The 16,814-nt window shown below is 42.8% G+C and overlaps 1 protein-coding gene across 1 annotated transcript in view; it reads right to left on the minus strand.

Moving 5' to 3' along the window:
* Positions 1-522: 522 nt before the first annotated feature.
* Positions 523-16,814, minus strand: part of PTN (pleiotrophin) — a 102,794-nt gene continuing 86,502 nt past the window's right edge. Inside the window, exon 5 of the mRNA XM_043589663.1 lies at positions 523-1,383. Within this exon, the coding sequence (XP_043445598.1) occupies positions 1,328-1,383 (56 nt within the window). The 3' untranslated portion in view covers positions 523-1,327. The remainder of the gene's footprint in view (positions 1,384-16,814) is intronic.

A 16,814-nucleotide genomic window follows, 5' to 3' on the forward strand; every position in this document is an offset into this window, starting at 1 on the left:
TAGACCAGTTTGTGATTATTTTACGGCTACCCTAAGGTATGTTGAGACCATTATTTCTGGAAGCGGACCTGGAGCTAGCTTGGTAGGCAGGTGTAAAGCGATAAACTTGCCCCTTGAAAAGTAGAGGTGGCTTTTTCAAGAGTAATATGTTGAAGCTAATCCCTGCGGATTTCTGAGGTGTCATTGCCCTGGATAATAAAAGCATTGACTTGTTTACTTAAAGATTGTACTCGGAACCCAGCAGATAAGGGAGTTGTACAAGTAATCCTTGGTGGATATCTTGGTACATACAGCAGATAATAGAGTAGGAATTCTTCGTGTATAGACTCTACTATTTTGCATATGTTACTCTGTTCCTGATTTGGATTGTGTAGCCCATGCATATTGTACGTAAGAGAAGGGTTTTTCTGTTCCATCAAACTCTAGATTATTTTGGGACTTTTATTCAATTCTGCAGTACCCAAAACTGATAAATGCTACAGATCTACATCTATACTACATATACAAAAATCCTCTATAAAATTGTGCTCAAGAGGAATTTAATTAGTTTGTATGATAAATTCTCACTGCTAACAGGTTGACTGGGGGAGTGTGGGGGACAAAGCAAGAGGGTTACAATATCAAATGATTGCACACAAAAGCACTTTTTCCAGAATCACCTTGATTTATTTTCCTAGTCTTTTTTTTCCTCAGAAGGAAAAATAATTTCGTTAAGAAAACAAATGTTCCTGCCAAAGCGAATTTCTTTTCATGCATTTCTTTAAAAAAAAAAAAAAAAGTCAACATTAAAGTAGGGCATGCTCTGCCCCCTCCCTCCATTTTGTGGACTAAAGTTTGTTTTAAAAAATCCATTGGCAGAAGATATTTTCCTCAGATAGGATGATTATATTTTATTGCTGCTTTGTTTAGTATATATTTTTCTCAAATGGGAAAAAAAGTCTAGGTGAAAAATTTATCTAACGAGAAAAGTAGTTTACATGGTCATAACACGTAAATTGCTGCCGAAAGAAAAAAAGGTAAAAAAAAAAAAGATTTTAAATGTAAAATATCACATAACTTCAAAAAACTTACCTCAGTTTTCTACCATTTATCATGTACTACAAGTCAACTTTCTAAATAGGATTACAGTCCTCTATTATAAGCCCCTAGTGGTACTATGGTATACATTTTACAAAATGCTACTACAAAATTTTTCTTTTCTTTTTGTTTCTGCCTAGTGTGTACTTAGCTATAGATAATTTTTGAATACAAAGCCTACATGGGTATAAATGCAATAGTTAACTGCTCCTTTTTGCTGATGTCCTTTTCATGGTCCAAGAAGACGGCATTAGTCCAGCATCTTCTCCTGTTTCTTGCCTTCCTTTTTCTTCTTCTTAGATTCTGCTGTGATTAAAAATAGAGAAAAAAGCATCACGTTAGCAAACAAGGGGGGCACCAAACCCCCATGTAGTTGCAAATGCGCATAAAACTTTGGACTTCCCCCCAAATTTACCTGTTGACTGGAAGCCTTACCAATAACATAAACAGTCAATTTTCGCATATTGTATACGTTATATGCTATATTCTATATGCTTACATCAAAGCAAGCTACAGAAAAAAATGTTATTGATAGAATACACTTACAGTATTCTTTAAAAAAATCACCTCTAAATGGACCCTTATTGGTCATGAGTCAACTGTAATTGTCCAGAAATGAAAGGATTGGATGGATAGAAAAGGTACAGTGTGTGAGAGTGCCTAGGAGAACAGGCAAGAGTAATACAGCCTGCCTTCATGTAAACACCTGCAGATACCTGTCATCTTATTAGTTGCCCCCATTTGATACACCAAATACTATCTTAGGGTCCTACTTAGAAAACAGAAACACAGCAGACCTCCCTGGAAGAATGTACCAGGACACTGCTCAGTGGAGAGCTACAAAAGCTCTGCTCAGCCCCTCATTCTCCACATGCCCTTTCCATGGGGCTGTTGATAAGCATTTGGCCTGATAGCTTCCTCTCCTGATTTGGCCTTTGCTTATATATTTGGCAGCTACTCATACATGAAGAACTACACGGAGCTTTGACTCTACAGAGTATCCTAGTTGTGGATGAAGCAAATGGAATGTACGAACCTGGGCCAAACCACGGAAGTAAAACCATGAGGATTGAAATCAAAATACTCCATCCTTTTCCAATCATCTTGCTTTCTCCCTCTTCCTAGGCCTAGGAGGATTCAGTGTAGAATAGGACATGACAGCTATCAGATCACTAGGCTAGCAAGTGAAAGGCTATTGCTAAATGTTTTTAAGATCCTCTCCCTGTTTGGTCCACAGTAGTGGTAGAAACACAGGGGTTAGGTACAGGCTCTGGAATCACACTGCTGGAGTCTAAGTCTTTGGTCCATCACTAAGTGACTCTGAGACTCCCTGAAAGTTAATTCACACGTGTGTGTCTCAGATTCCTCACTTGCGAATGGGCATATGAATTGTACCACTTGACAGGGTCAATATCCAAATTAAATGAGTTGACTAAAATCCCCTGAGAACAGAAGATGGCATAATAGCCTGTGCTCAATTAAGGTTGGTCTATTACCACACTAATGAAACCTGCTAAAAACAAGAGGTAATTTCTCCGTATAATTAATCATCCCCAAGACCCATTGGCCGAGGTCATCGAATGTGCTAAACAACAGAGGAATACTGGGACATGCACGATGGCCAACAGGGACTATTCACTGGATCACAAGGCCTGTGTATGAGAGGGGCCTAAGGCTTATAATGAGAGGGGACATAATACCAATCACATATTGTAAAACTTGGAACTTGAACCTTTTCTATTTTTATCCTCACCACTTCTTCTTCTAAGTTCTCAAGTCCATCATATACTAGGTGAGGTAGGGTAAGGTACAAGGTAATTGTCCTAAGCTCCCTTTACTCAAGCTGTAAGGGGTGCCATACACAATTATGTCAGGAGTTGCTAAAATCCCGCTAAATTGCTGCTCACAAATATTCATTTGTCCATGCCTACCCTCAGCTTTCCACCTAAACTGCAGAGACTTTGAACTTTCACTCTGTTTTTGCTTGTCATTATAAATGTCTTCTCCTTTTGACCCATGAAAGGTAAGATGACCAGAACCTCCACGTTCAAAGATATCTATAAAGTCCAAGAAGGTTTTCTGTTTAATGTCCAAACAGATCTCGTCTCAATGTCTAATAATTCCCAGTCTTTGGTCGACATTTTAAACAACAGCTGTCTGTTAGAAAGGTATCCTCAGAGAACAATCTAGGGTGTCAGCTGGGATCCAGGTTTAGTTTCCATTTTCTCAATTTCTCCAAATTCCTTACTGGTGAAGGCCGGCATTTTATATTCATTAACTGACAACTTGCTAAACACAAAGAAATCGACCACTTGCCCATGTAATCTGCACAATGCCAACCAAAGCCACGTTTTTGACGTCATTGGCAAGTCACCATGGCACCACTTTGACACACTGCACACCTTAAGTTCAAGTCCAAGTAGAAAAGGGAGGAGACCGCAGTAAAAAATAAGGGCAAGAAAGACAAATTTCTATCTGCAGAGGGTCAGCTTGGTTTCTCACCTAAAAACGTACTCAAATTTTTGAGAATAAAGAAGAAAGTTGGGTTGGTGATATTGCTTCCGAACAAATGCAGTTCTGGGGTGACTTTTGTGTACATTTTAATGACAGACTAAATGAATGTTGTTACCACTCATCTCTGTGACCTCAAAAGCTTAGGAACAACCTCTCAGGCTTTACCCACTGTACATGAGGGTTTTTCTACAGGATCATGGAATCTACAATCTGGAAGGTACCTGGTCCAACTTTCCTATGTAGTTGATGAAGAAACAAAGGAGTATCAGTCATTCGTCCAGGTCCACAGTGATCCAGCTATAGATCAGATGAGGGGTCCTTCTCCAACTCCTGGACCTCCTCACACAATAGAGCACTGCCTCCAATGATCATCACATGTGTAGCAAATGGAATTGGTTTTATTTTTGTTTGTCTCTGGACCATCATTTGGTCACCTCCCTTGAACAGAGTCTCTACACTTGTGTTTATTTCACTTCCTGGAGCACACCATTCTTTTTCTCCCCTAGTCTTTGGCCTTCAGAGAAACGTTTTCTCTTGATTTTCTCTCTCAGAGCACTCATCACTGATCCTGCCCCTAAGCACAAGCTGTGCAAGGGCAGAATCCCAACTCACAGTTACTTCCCTAGCCCCTCGCACAGTGCCTGGCGCATGCAACTCTTCAGTGAAGGGCATAAATCTCTAACCTGGCAACAACACGTGCCTCACTGGCTCACCATGCCCTCATCTTCGTGGTGGCGCTTCCTTGAGTTTTCCTTGCTTATTTTCACCTCAGCCTTTACACATTGCCTTCTCTCTTCCTATTTTTCCTGTCACCTCAACTCGGCTTAACCAACATCTACTCGTTCTCACTTCAAGGAAGCCTTCCCAGAACTCCCAAACTAAGCAGGTTCCATCTACCTGTGGGTTGGATACTTCCATGTGCCTCTCACTGCTATTCCAAAATGAGAATTGAACTATTAATTTTGTATCTAATTATTCGATATGCCTTTCCCCCTTCCCGTGAGGGAGGAGACCAAAGCTGTCTCTTCCATCTGTGTCTTCAGTGCTGAGCATATAATAAGTGCTCCTGAAATACGTGCTGCATCAAAGTGAAGAAATGACCACTTGGATGGGAAACAAAGAGTCAATTAATTAGCCTATACGAAAGGACTGTTTCCCAAGGGAAGGAAGGAGTGTGGATTCAATCAAAATCTTGCCACATTTCAGAACTTCTTTAAAGATATTTTGTGAAGAATAAAATTACAAACATGTATATGTGAAAGTTACCCCAATTTCTCCACCCTTTTTCTTGTCTTTAAAATACAAGACTGATTTAACTCTGCGAGTAAAAGTTAAGTCCCGTTTTAGTAGCCTATCAAGGTGACGGGGAGAGAAATCTGCTGAGAATGAGGGTCGTGAATAGGCCTGGGGCAGGGCTACAGCAGGGTAAAGCGCGCGCTTTGTAACCGAGTCACGTAGCAGCTACTCTCAAAGGTTTGAAGAGCCAATGCGATCAGTGCCCTGATGTCAAACAGTAGGGAACCTTAGTTCACAGTGAAAAGAGCCAGGTCAAGGGAAGGAAGTACATACAGGCCACACATCAAATAAGACCCCAGGCTACATGTCACTCCACCCCACCTGAACTGAGGCTGTGAAGCTGAAGTGGATACAAACAGGAAAGGAGCCATTGTGGAAATGCGAACACAAAGGGCACCTGCCTGAAAAAGTGACTTGTTTTGTTCCCTTGGATGATCCCTACCGGGACACCATTACATTGAAAACCCACAGTGATGCTCTTGGTGTGTTTTAACTTTCTTTCTTGCTCTGGCCAGTTTTTGAGGTGATGGAGGATATTACTCATCGTTCTCTCCTGGTAGGTGTATATTGTGTATAATTTGAAAAGAAACAGGCTATTTTAAGATATATTTACAGTGTTCAGAAAGTCTGAAGACTTTCTTAAGAAATATCTAGGGGCGCCTGGGTGGCGCAGTCGGTTGGGCACCAACTTCAGCTCAGGTCACGATCTCGCGGTCCGTGAGTTCGAGCCCCGCGTCGGGCTCTGGGCTGATGGCTCAGAGCCTGGAGCCTGCTTCCGATTCTGTGTCTCCCTCTCTCTCTGCCCCTCCCCCGTTCATGCTCTGTCTCTCTCTGTCTCAAAAATAAATAAACGTTTAAAAAAAAAAAAAGAAATACTCTAGAAAAGATTCAGGCTCCTCTTATTGCTATGAATCTCAGCACCTGGAGTGCCATCTTGACCGTATTCTATCTAGAAACCTCAAGATCTAGTTGAAAAGATTCTCACAACGCATAGCAAGTACTGACAGCAGAGAAAAGAGGCAGTAGGAACACACAACAATTAATGAGTCATGGTACAATAAATTCTGAACATACACATTTAAAAAATTCTGATAGAAAACAAAATCCTCAAGTAAGGGACACCTGCGTGGCTCAGTCAGTTGAGCATCTGACTCTTGATTTCAGCTCCGGTCATGATCCCAGGGTTTTGGGATTGAGCCCCACACTGGGCTCTGTGCTGTTATGGAGCCTACTTAAGACTCTCACCTTCCCTCACTCTCCCTTTGTCCCTCTCACTCCCTCATGCTGTCTACACACACACCACAAAACAAAACAAAAACAAATCCTCAAGTAATAAGTGGCATCATGGCCATTTGTTTAGTAGGGCAATGAAGAAACAATGAAGTACCATTAAAATCATACTAAGAACCAAGTCCTCAGAGAATTGAGGATACCCTCTTCAGAGGGCCATCATGAATATCATGTGAGATTACAATCGCTAAGATCCTACTTGACCATCACTGTTCAAAAAACATTCATCTGTTACCCTAGCAAATATACACCCTATATACCCTATATCCAATATATCCCTGACACCATTCTAGATCCTGAGATATAATGGCAAACAAGACAAAATTCTGCTCTCATAGTTTCTCATAGATTTCAAGATTGCTTTATGTGAGTGTCTTTCAAAATTGTAAAGTACTCTATAGGTATACATTTATTTTAAAAGTCATGAGTATGTGGGAGCTATTTTTATGGCTTCAGTGCCTACTTCTCTTCCTCCTAGTTTATTATGACATTGTAGATGCATATGATGTAAAAGAGTATCCAGAGGGAGAATTAATTACTAGGGGAAAAAATAATGTCTATAGAACACCTAGCCTGAAGATCAAAGAGTTTTTTCTTAAAAACTTTTACTTTTTTTTTTTTTTTTAATTTTAGAGAGGGAGCATGTGAGTTCCCACATGCTGGGACCCACAACCCTGGAGTCATAACCTGAGGAAAAATCAAGAATGGCACACTCAAATGACTGAGCCACCCAGTCACCCCACTGTTAAATAGAAAGTAAAGAAACATATATATGTTAACAGAAATTACCCATAGTTTCACGATACAGAAATAGCACTTTTCACAGTGGGTTCTATTTATGTTTTCTTTCAATGAACATATGTATACTTTTAGTAGGAATATATTGACAGTTGATAAAGTACTTTATACTAAGCCTCCTACTGTTAATTCCCATACCATTGCATGTACTTTGAAACATGACGATGTAGTATTCCTTTATGACATTCCATCCCGTATGTTTCGTGACCTTCCCTTTTTTGTTGGTCAGTTAGCTTGTACTCACTTTTGGTTACAATAATGATGCGGCGCATGTTTTTGGTAGACAAATCATTATATTACAAAGTTTTGCCTTAGTGAAGATTTTTAAAGAGGATCTAATGGACCAAAGGGCAGGGCACTTATAAAGCTCCAGATATGTACTGACAGATCTCTTTCCTGAAAGGCAGTACTCACTTACATTCTCGTCAGTGACTTATGTTGGACCCCGTCACAGCAAATTTGTTCTCAAAAAGCAAATAATCAAACAGCATGCATCATCTCTTTTCTGCCTATCACAGGCCCTTCTAGGAACAGGATTGCCATGAAGTTAGTATGAGTAAACACTCCCTCCCTTTTTCAATAGTCAGGAAATCTGAGAGGAAAAGCGTTGGGGAGTAGGTCTTAAAAGAAAGAAATCCATGTAAAGGTTTTCAGCGAACTTGAGGGGAGAAGTTATTCAAAGAGGCAGAAGGGTTGAGAATTCTGGAATAAGCTTATCTCATTTTCTTATCAAAATGCTTTGCTCTGATTCCCTTTCTTCAGAGGGTCTGCTGAGCATACAGAACAGATAAAAAGGAATGGAGAGATGAAATGGTTGAGCAGAGCCCGGATTTTAACTACAGTGAGTTAAACTCTGTTTGCTACTGACTTAAATAAAGTAGCTTTGGGCCATTAAGCCAATAGGAGGAATTGTCAGTTGGAATAGAAAAAAAGAGATTTTCACCTTCTAACAGGTAGAATTCATATAGGAGGGAGCTATGGGCAGTCAGAAATGGACACCGCAGGTGCAGAGAGCAGGAGGCCGGCTGGAGGCATGTGAGACAGACCGCAGAAGCTAACCTTTGGAGACTCGCTCAATACATCATGGGAACTGAGGGAGGGGAAAGGATCCTATCACTGTCAAACCGTACAGGCACAATGTAAATAGGTCCACAGGGCTGGATATCACCACCATCCTCTCAATGTCTCATAAACCTATTTAAAGGAACTCGCCTGTGCTTCAAGGATTAGCTGCCCAGTTACCTGAAATCTGTAATCCCTCACATCAACTAGCTGTTGCTCAGAACCAATAATAAGGCTTGTTGAATCGTGACTGTACAACTCGGTGATCCGCCTAGAATCCAGGTCCTACTTGGCTAGGCCTCCTTCATCAAATTCCCCACATTTCAGTTTAAATTGGGGCAGCACAGATTATGTTGACAATATAGGAAAAAAATTTCTATTTAAAAATCAGATCTGTTTAGTCCAAAGTCTGTGCAATAATTTTGTTGTTTCTTCTTTGATTTCTTTTTTTTTTTTTTAATACCACTTTATTTCCTCTTTTGTCGACTCAGGGCACTTACTTCTAGGACCGTGAATGGAATACACACATACAAACAACTGCTCATTGATGCTCCCACATGCTGATCCCTGCTCTTTACCTCACTGTCCACATTCCTTTTCACTCGTCAATTGTTTCATAACAGTACCCTCCCACTCCGTCTCAACCATCTGTCCTCCTACCCATGTGCTTTCTGCCATCAAGCAGATGTGACACTATGTGATCTATAAAAGACAGTATGGCTTCCGTCTACATACCAACCAAACATGTCTGGCCCCTGCGAGGAATCTCTGTCTTGCCCCCGCTTACTGTGAGAGGAGACTCTGCAGTGAACTGCATCTCCTCACAATAGAAAGTTCAACTATGAAAACACCGGTGAGTCATGCAGATTTAATTGAATGCTTAATGGAGGAGATGAGGAAATGATTCCATCAACCATACAGAAGAAGCTTAATAAAAGGCACTAAATGGGTCGATTACTTTCCAAAGCAACTCACCCAGTATGGGTAGAATAAACCCTCTCCTTTCACCCCAAGACTCCTCTCTACAGCCTTTGCAGCCACTTTTCCCTTCTGTCTGTCCATTCTGCTTTCTTTAAATAAGGAAGCAACTGAGATACCCATTGGCTTCCCCAACCCAAGATTGAGGATGCACTTTCTTTATTTGGTAGAGTCCTGAGCATGTCAAGGTCACTCTCTGATCTGACCATACTATATGTACGTGATACCAGGTAGAGAATCCTCAACTGCAACCCCTATTTTTAGTTCAACACGTCTACATCACCCTCACGTATTAGCTACATCTACTCGTTTGTGTGCAAGTGTCACAACCGCTAAACACAGGTGGGGATTTTCCCCCTGAGTCACAGGAGAGAAGAGTAGTGAGAAAGGGGATCAGAGCTGCTTCATCTGTAAGGCCTTTAATCCAGGATGTTCTCACTCGTGTATAGTTACAGAAAGAAAACAAAAGCTGTGGGTACGTGTGTGAATTCGGTATTGAGCCGCTAAATTTTGTCCTTTTCACCTTTGGTGAAAAATGTTTTTAAGTGCGGAATAAAACTGAAGCGAGGCAAATATAACTAAAGCAAGGGAGACTGCAAAGAAAATATGATTTTGTATAGGTAGCTTTGAGAATGTGTGTTTGTACATGCAAGAGCATATATTTCTTTTTTTAATTTTGTTTTAATGTTTATTTTTGAGACAGAGACAGAGCATGAACGGGGGAGGGTCAGAGAGAGAGGGAGACACAGAATCGGAAGCAGGCTCCAGGCTCTGAGCTGTCAGCACAGAGCCCGACGCGGGGCTCGAACTCACAAACCGCGAGATCGTGACCTGAGCCGAAGTCGGACGCTTAACCGACTGAGCCACCCAGGCGCCCCAAGAGCATGCATTTCTGAGGCCTACGTCAGAGACCGGAAAGAAGAACATTTATTCTTGAGATGATATGTAAGTGTTCAAAAGCTTGTTTCTGCGGTAATGAGGGCACAGATAGAAAATGTATCATATGATCAAGTCTTATCAATTGTATTGGTAGCCTAGGCCAGAAATGAAGTATATTATTATAACCAATGATAAGTAGTTCCGACTTAGCACACAATGATTTGCTGATGTTTAACATTACATTACCAGCACTACTGGAAGATCAGATTTTGGTTTCTGTCAAAGGGGGAAAGTTTCAAGTCTGAAACATTTAAAATTTCAGTAGGGAAGGCTCCATCGATCATTTCTTATTTGCTTCCCCATAGATTTTTCTTCTAGGCTCCAACAGCTTCTACATGTCAGGTGTTAAGAATCAGTTGTTAGGGGCCAAATCACGTCCCCCTCAAAATTTCATATTGAATGCCTGACCTTCACACCTCAGAATGTGAACATATTTGGAGAGACAGTCCTTACAGAGGTAATCAGGTTAAAATGAGGGTGGGCCCTAACCGGATATAACTGGTATCCTCGGAAGAAGAGGGAATTTGAACAGACACACGTAGAGAAAAGACTAGGGGAAGACAGGGACAAGACGACCATCTATGAGTTGAAAAAAGAGGCCTGAACAGATCCTTCCCACATGACCTTTGGAAAGAAATCAACCCCACAGAAACCTTGATCTCAGACTTCTGGCTTACAGAACCGTGCAAAGATAAATTTCTGTTGTTGAAGTCACACAGGCTGAGGTACTTTGTTACACGAGTGCCAGGTAACGCATACATCGGTGAATTGGATATCTCGTTTTCATTTTTGTATAGCTGTCAGAACACCCTCCTTAGTCACAGAGGTCAAAACGCATGTGAGTTTTTTTGTGTCCTAAACGAGTCCTCCAGAATTTTTTTTTTAATTGTTTTTTTCAACGTTTATTTATTTTTGGGACAGAGAGAGACAGAGCATGAACGGGGGAGGGGCAGAGAGAGAGAGGGAGACACAGAATCGGAAACAGGCTCCAGGCTCTGAGCCATCAGCCCAGAGCCCGACGCGGGGCTCGAATTCACGGACCGCGAGATCGTGACCTGGCTGAAGTCGGACGCTTAACCGACTGCGCCACCCAGGCGCCCCCAGAATTTTAAATATGTATCATTTAAGTATGTGACTTTGGTAGTATGAAATACAGGATTTTATGCCCATTATTAGTTTTGCACATGCTCCCTGCAGTTACCAGTTCGCCCATCTCCATACGTGTCTTCCAGATTTCTCTGCTGCCTGATTCCTCTCGCCCCCATGTACCCAGTGCTCTGACTCTAGCAGCAGCGAAGGTCAGACCTGAAGAGGTGCCCCCAAACTTCTTTTTAGAAAGAAGCCTGCACAGCAGCTTAACTTAATGCTTTTGTGTGTCTGGGTAAAGATCTGAAAATAGGCGTTTCTATTAATGATAATAATAATCGAAAGCCTTGCACGAGCCAATGAATATGGGAACCTACAGTCAACCGCTCCGGGTCTCGTCCCCCGTGTGCCTGAGAAGTGGGACACTGGGAACATTTTTACCTGCTTTTTGCTCTTTGCATTTCTGATGAGCTCTTGTACAAATACTGTTTACCCCTCTGGGAAAAGCCTTTCCTTTTGCCTTTTCCCTGCCTCCTGTGCTGAGCAACAGCCAGACCGCTTTGATTTCCCTGAGGGTTCCCAGAGGCCTTGCATCCGTGCAAAGCCGGCTGGAGTCACTGAGTGTGGGAAGTGGCCTCACTGATGACCGGACAGCAGTGCCTCAGATCCTTGTGCTGAGACACCAGCGTCACTATGACTCACAGGGACAAGGAGGCAATCCCGAATCCAGCTCGGGGTCCGGCCTGGGAGGCCGCTGGCTAACGGGCTCCACTGGACTGCTAGCTCTAACTCTAGAGGAAGGAAGCCCCTTTGGAGGACCCCCAGCCTGTGAAATGGAGCACGAAGCCCGTTCTTTGCCTAAGCGCACTCACTACACAGAGACAGGCTTGAGCCAAAAACTACCTGACACGACTCAATCACAAATGACCCCAAACATGCTTCTGGTAATGTTGTAGGGTTCCCGTAGAAACACACTCCAAAATTACTAGTTTCGTTGGGAATATCCCAAGAGATGCCAGAGGGAGCACTCGGATGGGAAGCTCTACTGTGACAGAACACGGCCAAAGGACTGAGTTCAAGTTCAAACCTGACCCCTCATGGGCTGGGGGACCTGCTGCAAATTGCCACCTTAGCGCCCCGTTTGTAAAATGCGAGAACTCTCTGGGGCTGCTGCGGGGATTAAGTGAGACACGGCACACCAAGAGCTTAGCGCAAAGCCCGTCGCCTTATAAATACTTAAGTTGCTCAAAAACGCTGATGACGAGAGCCACAACTTAAAACACAAAGCAGAAATTCTCAGTCCAGAAGTTAGAAGGGAGAAATGTAAAAAAAAAAGTTTCAGGGGCGTAAAAAAAAAAAAAAGAAGGTCCCTCAACCCAGTAACTAATTTGTGTGAACACTGTTCCATTATTCACCCTTCCTTAATACTAATCATTATATAGCTGTTTTGTGTGTGCACAACTAATGAGGCTCTGTGCGTGGAGTTTACCAAGGGAGATGAAACCAGACCCACAGTGTGAAATACACCCTGCAAATATTTATAGTTCCTAGTTCTCCCACCTGTCCCAGCAATAAAGACGAAAATTCCTTCCATGAGGAAGGAATTCCATCTACATGACTCCTCTTCCAGGTGCGTGAACTGTGCCTCGACAGTGATTTCTCTACACTTGAAGGGAGTGAATAAATGATGTGAGCCAGACCAGGACAATGCAGCATTGATTCATTCCTTCAAATCAGCACTATTCACTGAATTCCTCTCATGGACTAAGAACTATGAGACGTGGCACCTTAAAAGGTGAACGAGATGTGGCTGCTGCCCTCAAGAGGCTCAGCGTCGAGAGAGGCAAAGACTCACTCACTACAGAGGAACGGTGTCTTACCCGAGGAGCCAGTCCTGCAGGTAGGCAACAACATAATGCTTGGGAAGGGAAGTCTAGCAAATGTTCACACTGATCTCTCTTCTAGTCCTTGAATAAAACAAGCTCTTTTTGGCCCCAGGGACTTTGCACTTGCCCTTGTTTTATCTAGAAACTAGCATGGCTAGCTCCTGCTCTATATTCAAGACCAAGTTCAAAAACTTACCTCTCCAAGAACCTTTCCCTGGTTTCTCTACCTCACTTAGTCCCCCGCCAGGCGCCAGCTGCTCTGACACTTGGTTCTTTAGTTTTTAAGACCGTTTACTCCAATATGTAGTCATTATTTTAGTTCTGAATTGTTTTTGTCACTATTGCCTACCCTCCACCACCACTGGAACCTAATAATAGGAGAGGAGGAAACTTGATTAATATCGCCAGCACCTGACATATGGCCTGCTCCATTGCAGGCTCTTCATAGCTCTTATAAATAAATGAATAAGAGGAAATAATGCCAGAGGACCGTATGCTTCTCTCTTTCACAACATCTGTCACTCTCGGCAGTACCTTAGGATTTATCCTTCTGCTTTTCCCACCACACTATGGGTCCACATAGGTCACTAGCTTATCCCTGGTGCTAACTCGAGCGCATAGTACCCACTCAATAAATACTTGCCAAATGAACACGCCAGATTTTACAGAATGAAATGTATGAAGTACAGAAGGAGAGGAGGTTTCAGGTTTCTCAAACCACAGGTGCAGAGAGGTGGATATGTAAGAATGCATGGGCCACTCAGCCGTCCATCTCCAGGGTGTGGAGTGACTTGGGTGCATATTATGGGCAATGTCTGGAGCAGGGATCAGGCAAGAGGGAAGCCAGATGATGCCTGCGCAAGATGTCCTGCAAAAGACCCAGGATCTGAGTCTGTTGCTGATGGAAAGCTATGATAAAAGAGGGATTTTAGGACTGGGTCTGAAATTCATTCCTTCTTAGATAAGGAACCGAGGTACCTGTATGGAGGAGATACAGGCAAAGGGGTTGTTGTGCATAATGCTGGAGGTCTAGAGGCAGGACTGCCTTGTTTTTAAGCCTGGCCCCTCCGCTTATTGGCTGTACAACCTCATGCTAAGCATCTAACGTCTCTGTGCTCAGTTTCCTCATATGTAATATTAGGAATGACGATAGTAACTATTTCACAGAGTTTCTGTGATTATTCAATGATACAAGGTATATGCAATGTACTAACATGTATTCAAAACATATCAGTCTCCCCAAAAATATTAATTATAATTACTACTGCTGTTATCACCATAGTTCTTTTGCCCAGAAAGGTAGTGAGGGAAACACCCACCTCAAGAATTTCATTTGGAAGGAAGGAAACAGTCTTAAAATCACTGCACATTTATTCAGCATTTTTATATCTTCCTGTCATTAATTGAGGTATTCATTGTAGACTCTCATTTACAGAAGACAAAACTGTTCTTCTAATAAGAAAGGGGCAAAATTAGACTTTCTACCTTCAATGACAGTATCATGAATGGGAAATACAGATGTTGACAGACTCTTCCACAGCAGAATAAAGAAGAAATCAAACCTTAAGACCTAACCACATCAGAGTGTTTCCCTCTGATCCAGAAGAACAAAATCCCTGCAAAGTTCCCCAGGCTTCTCTTTCTGGAAAAATGCAAGGGCAGCAACCACGAGCCCTGTCAGGGTCTCAGGAAGAAGGGAGCGGGTCCCAGACTCCTTTTCACCTCTCTTAACATAGCACAGAGTCTCTCAGCCGAGCTAAACTCATCCACAGAGTGTGGGCATGTTCATTGCTAAGGGATGTCGGAGCCCAGGATCCAGAAAGAATTGTTGGGAGTTTCAGTAACAGAAAAATCTATTTAGCATTGGGGAAGCTGAGAACGCTGGGAATATCCCTTTACTGAGCCCCTTTCAATCGTCTGCCAAGTGCTATGCCCTGCACACAGCTGAGTCTTGCACTTAAACAGTTGCCGTTCTTTTGATCTTTAAAGACAAATTGTCAGACCTCAGAGAGAGCCAGGCAACTGTCCAAAAAAAGAGAAGCGAGATGGCAAAACTTTTAGAAATAGCTAGGAAGGAAAAAAAGGAACTGGGGTTCTCATGAGCAGGGGAATTTAAGGAGGATCTGGTAACAGCAGAGCATGAACTGGTGGACAGGACAGCAGGAGGACTGACATTGTTCCCTGACCAACCTGTAGCACAGACACCCGCTCATGTGCTCCCACCTCTGCCTGTCCCACAGTACCCTTCTGCCAGGCAAACTTGGAGGCTGACACAAATGTCATCTGGCCTGTCAATATAAAAAAAAAGGGTTCACAATACCCCCATTTTTTTTTGAGAGACAGAGAATCCCAAGCAGGGCTTGGATCCCAACATTGGGCTCAATCCCACGAACCATGAAATCATGACCCAAATCGACAGACGCTTAGCTGAGTCACCCAGGTACCCCACAATATCCTTTATTCACGTGTCTTGTTTAAATAGTAACAGCTAATAATTTCCATTCCAACAGGTCAAGATCCTAGAATGTTCTAAGATAATCACTAGGCCACATCAGCTGCAGCAGTCCCTAGGAAAATCTCAGCTTGTATGAAAGCCTTCTGCACAAGCCCCTACTCAGCCTCAGCTTAGACTCTGCATTCCAGTGATAACCACCAGAAGCCTGCTCCACTGGGCGGCACCTGCTCACACAGACAGGTCTGCCCATAGGGCCACAGCTCTCTCACAGGTGGCCGTCTTCTAATTCTACAGTAAGCCCGTTCTCCAAGGGGACTGCTGAGAAACACTGTGGTTTAGAGACAGGTTATTTGCCCTCTGAAGGCTTCTCTGCTCTGATCAGGTAAGCAGCACTGTCAGCACAGACTGGCCATGGTTCCTACTTTTTTATTATTTGTCCACAGCTCAGTCATCCCCGCAGATTTTGTTCAAACTGAAAAGAGTGTAATGACTCGACAAAAAACACCTCCTGGTGGTTCCAACAAGGAGAGACCCAACTCTCTTTACAGTGGGATAACTGTACCAATAGAGGATACTCTTAGCAACTTCTCCAAGAAATGTCATCAATACGAGTAAGGGTTAGGTTCAGTTTGGTCGCGTACTTCAACACATCCCAACGTTCCTGCACACTCCCTGGCCGACTGCTCACTCAATACCAACTCGAGAACCCCTTCAGCTGCTCTTCTCACACTTATAGGCAGAGTTTTGAAAGTTAAAGACATATTTCCCAGAGTCCCTTGCAGGAGGATTTTATACGTGGCCCAGTTTCCATCAAGCAGGCACGTTTTGAGTCTTAGAGGTAGTGGTCAGCAACCAGAAAAAAAAGGGGCCAAATTTGGGGAGATTGGGTACTTGGGCAAGAAAGGAGCAGACGTAACTAGTTTTGAGGGCACAGGTATGGTGTTGCCAGTGTTCAGTTCTTAGCACATGTGCTGAACTGTGGGTAATTTTAGCAGCAGGGCTTCTGCGACATCAGTCACGTTTGGCATGATTAGACATTTCTCTTAGTTCTGTTGCCTTCTGCTGTAATATTATTGGATCCAACTCAAATCTTCTGGCCCTTCTGGAAATTCTAGTGAGCTATATAATACCCTTGAATAACCCCCTTCCTGCTTAACTAGCTACAGTAGAGATCTTGCTGCGGCTAAAAACCCTCACAGATACAGGGTTTCTTGAATTAGTAATTGTAATTAATACTCTCAACCTCTCTTCCTAAGAAATTAAAATCTCAAGTGCCCAACACAATTGCTCGCCAATTTATCCCTGGCCGATTCTGACAGCAATTCAGAAGATTCCAGTTATAATCTTTCACTCAGTGACCTCCCCAGAGCAGTCCTGTCCCCATCCCCAAGAAAGCTATATTCTAGTCATGCACTTTTCAATTCTTACGTCTA

This window comes from Prionailurus bengalensis, chromosome A2 (genome assembly GCF_016509475.1).
Source record: "Prionailurus bengalensis isolate Pbe53 chromosome A2, Fcat_Pben_1.1_paternal_pri, whole genome shotgun sequence".
Classification (NCBI taxonomy): Eukaryota; Metazoa; Chordata; class Mammalia; order Carnivora; family Felidae; genus Prionailurus; species Prionailurus bengalensis.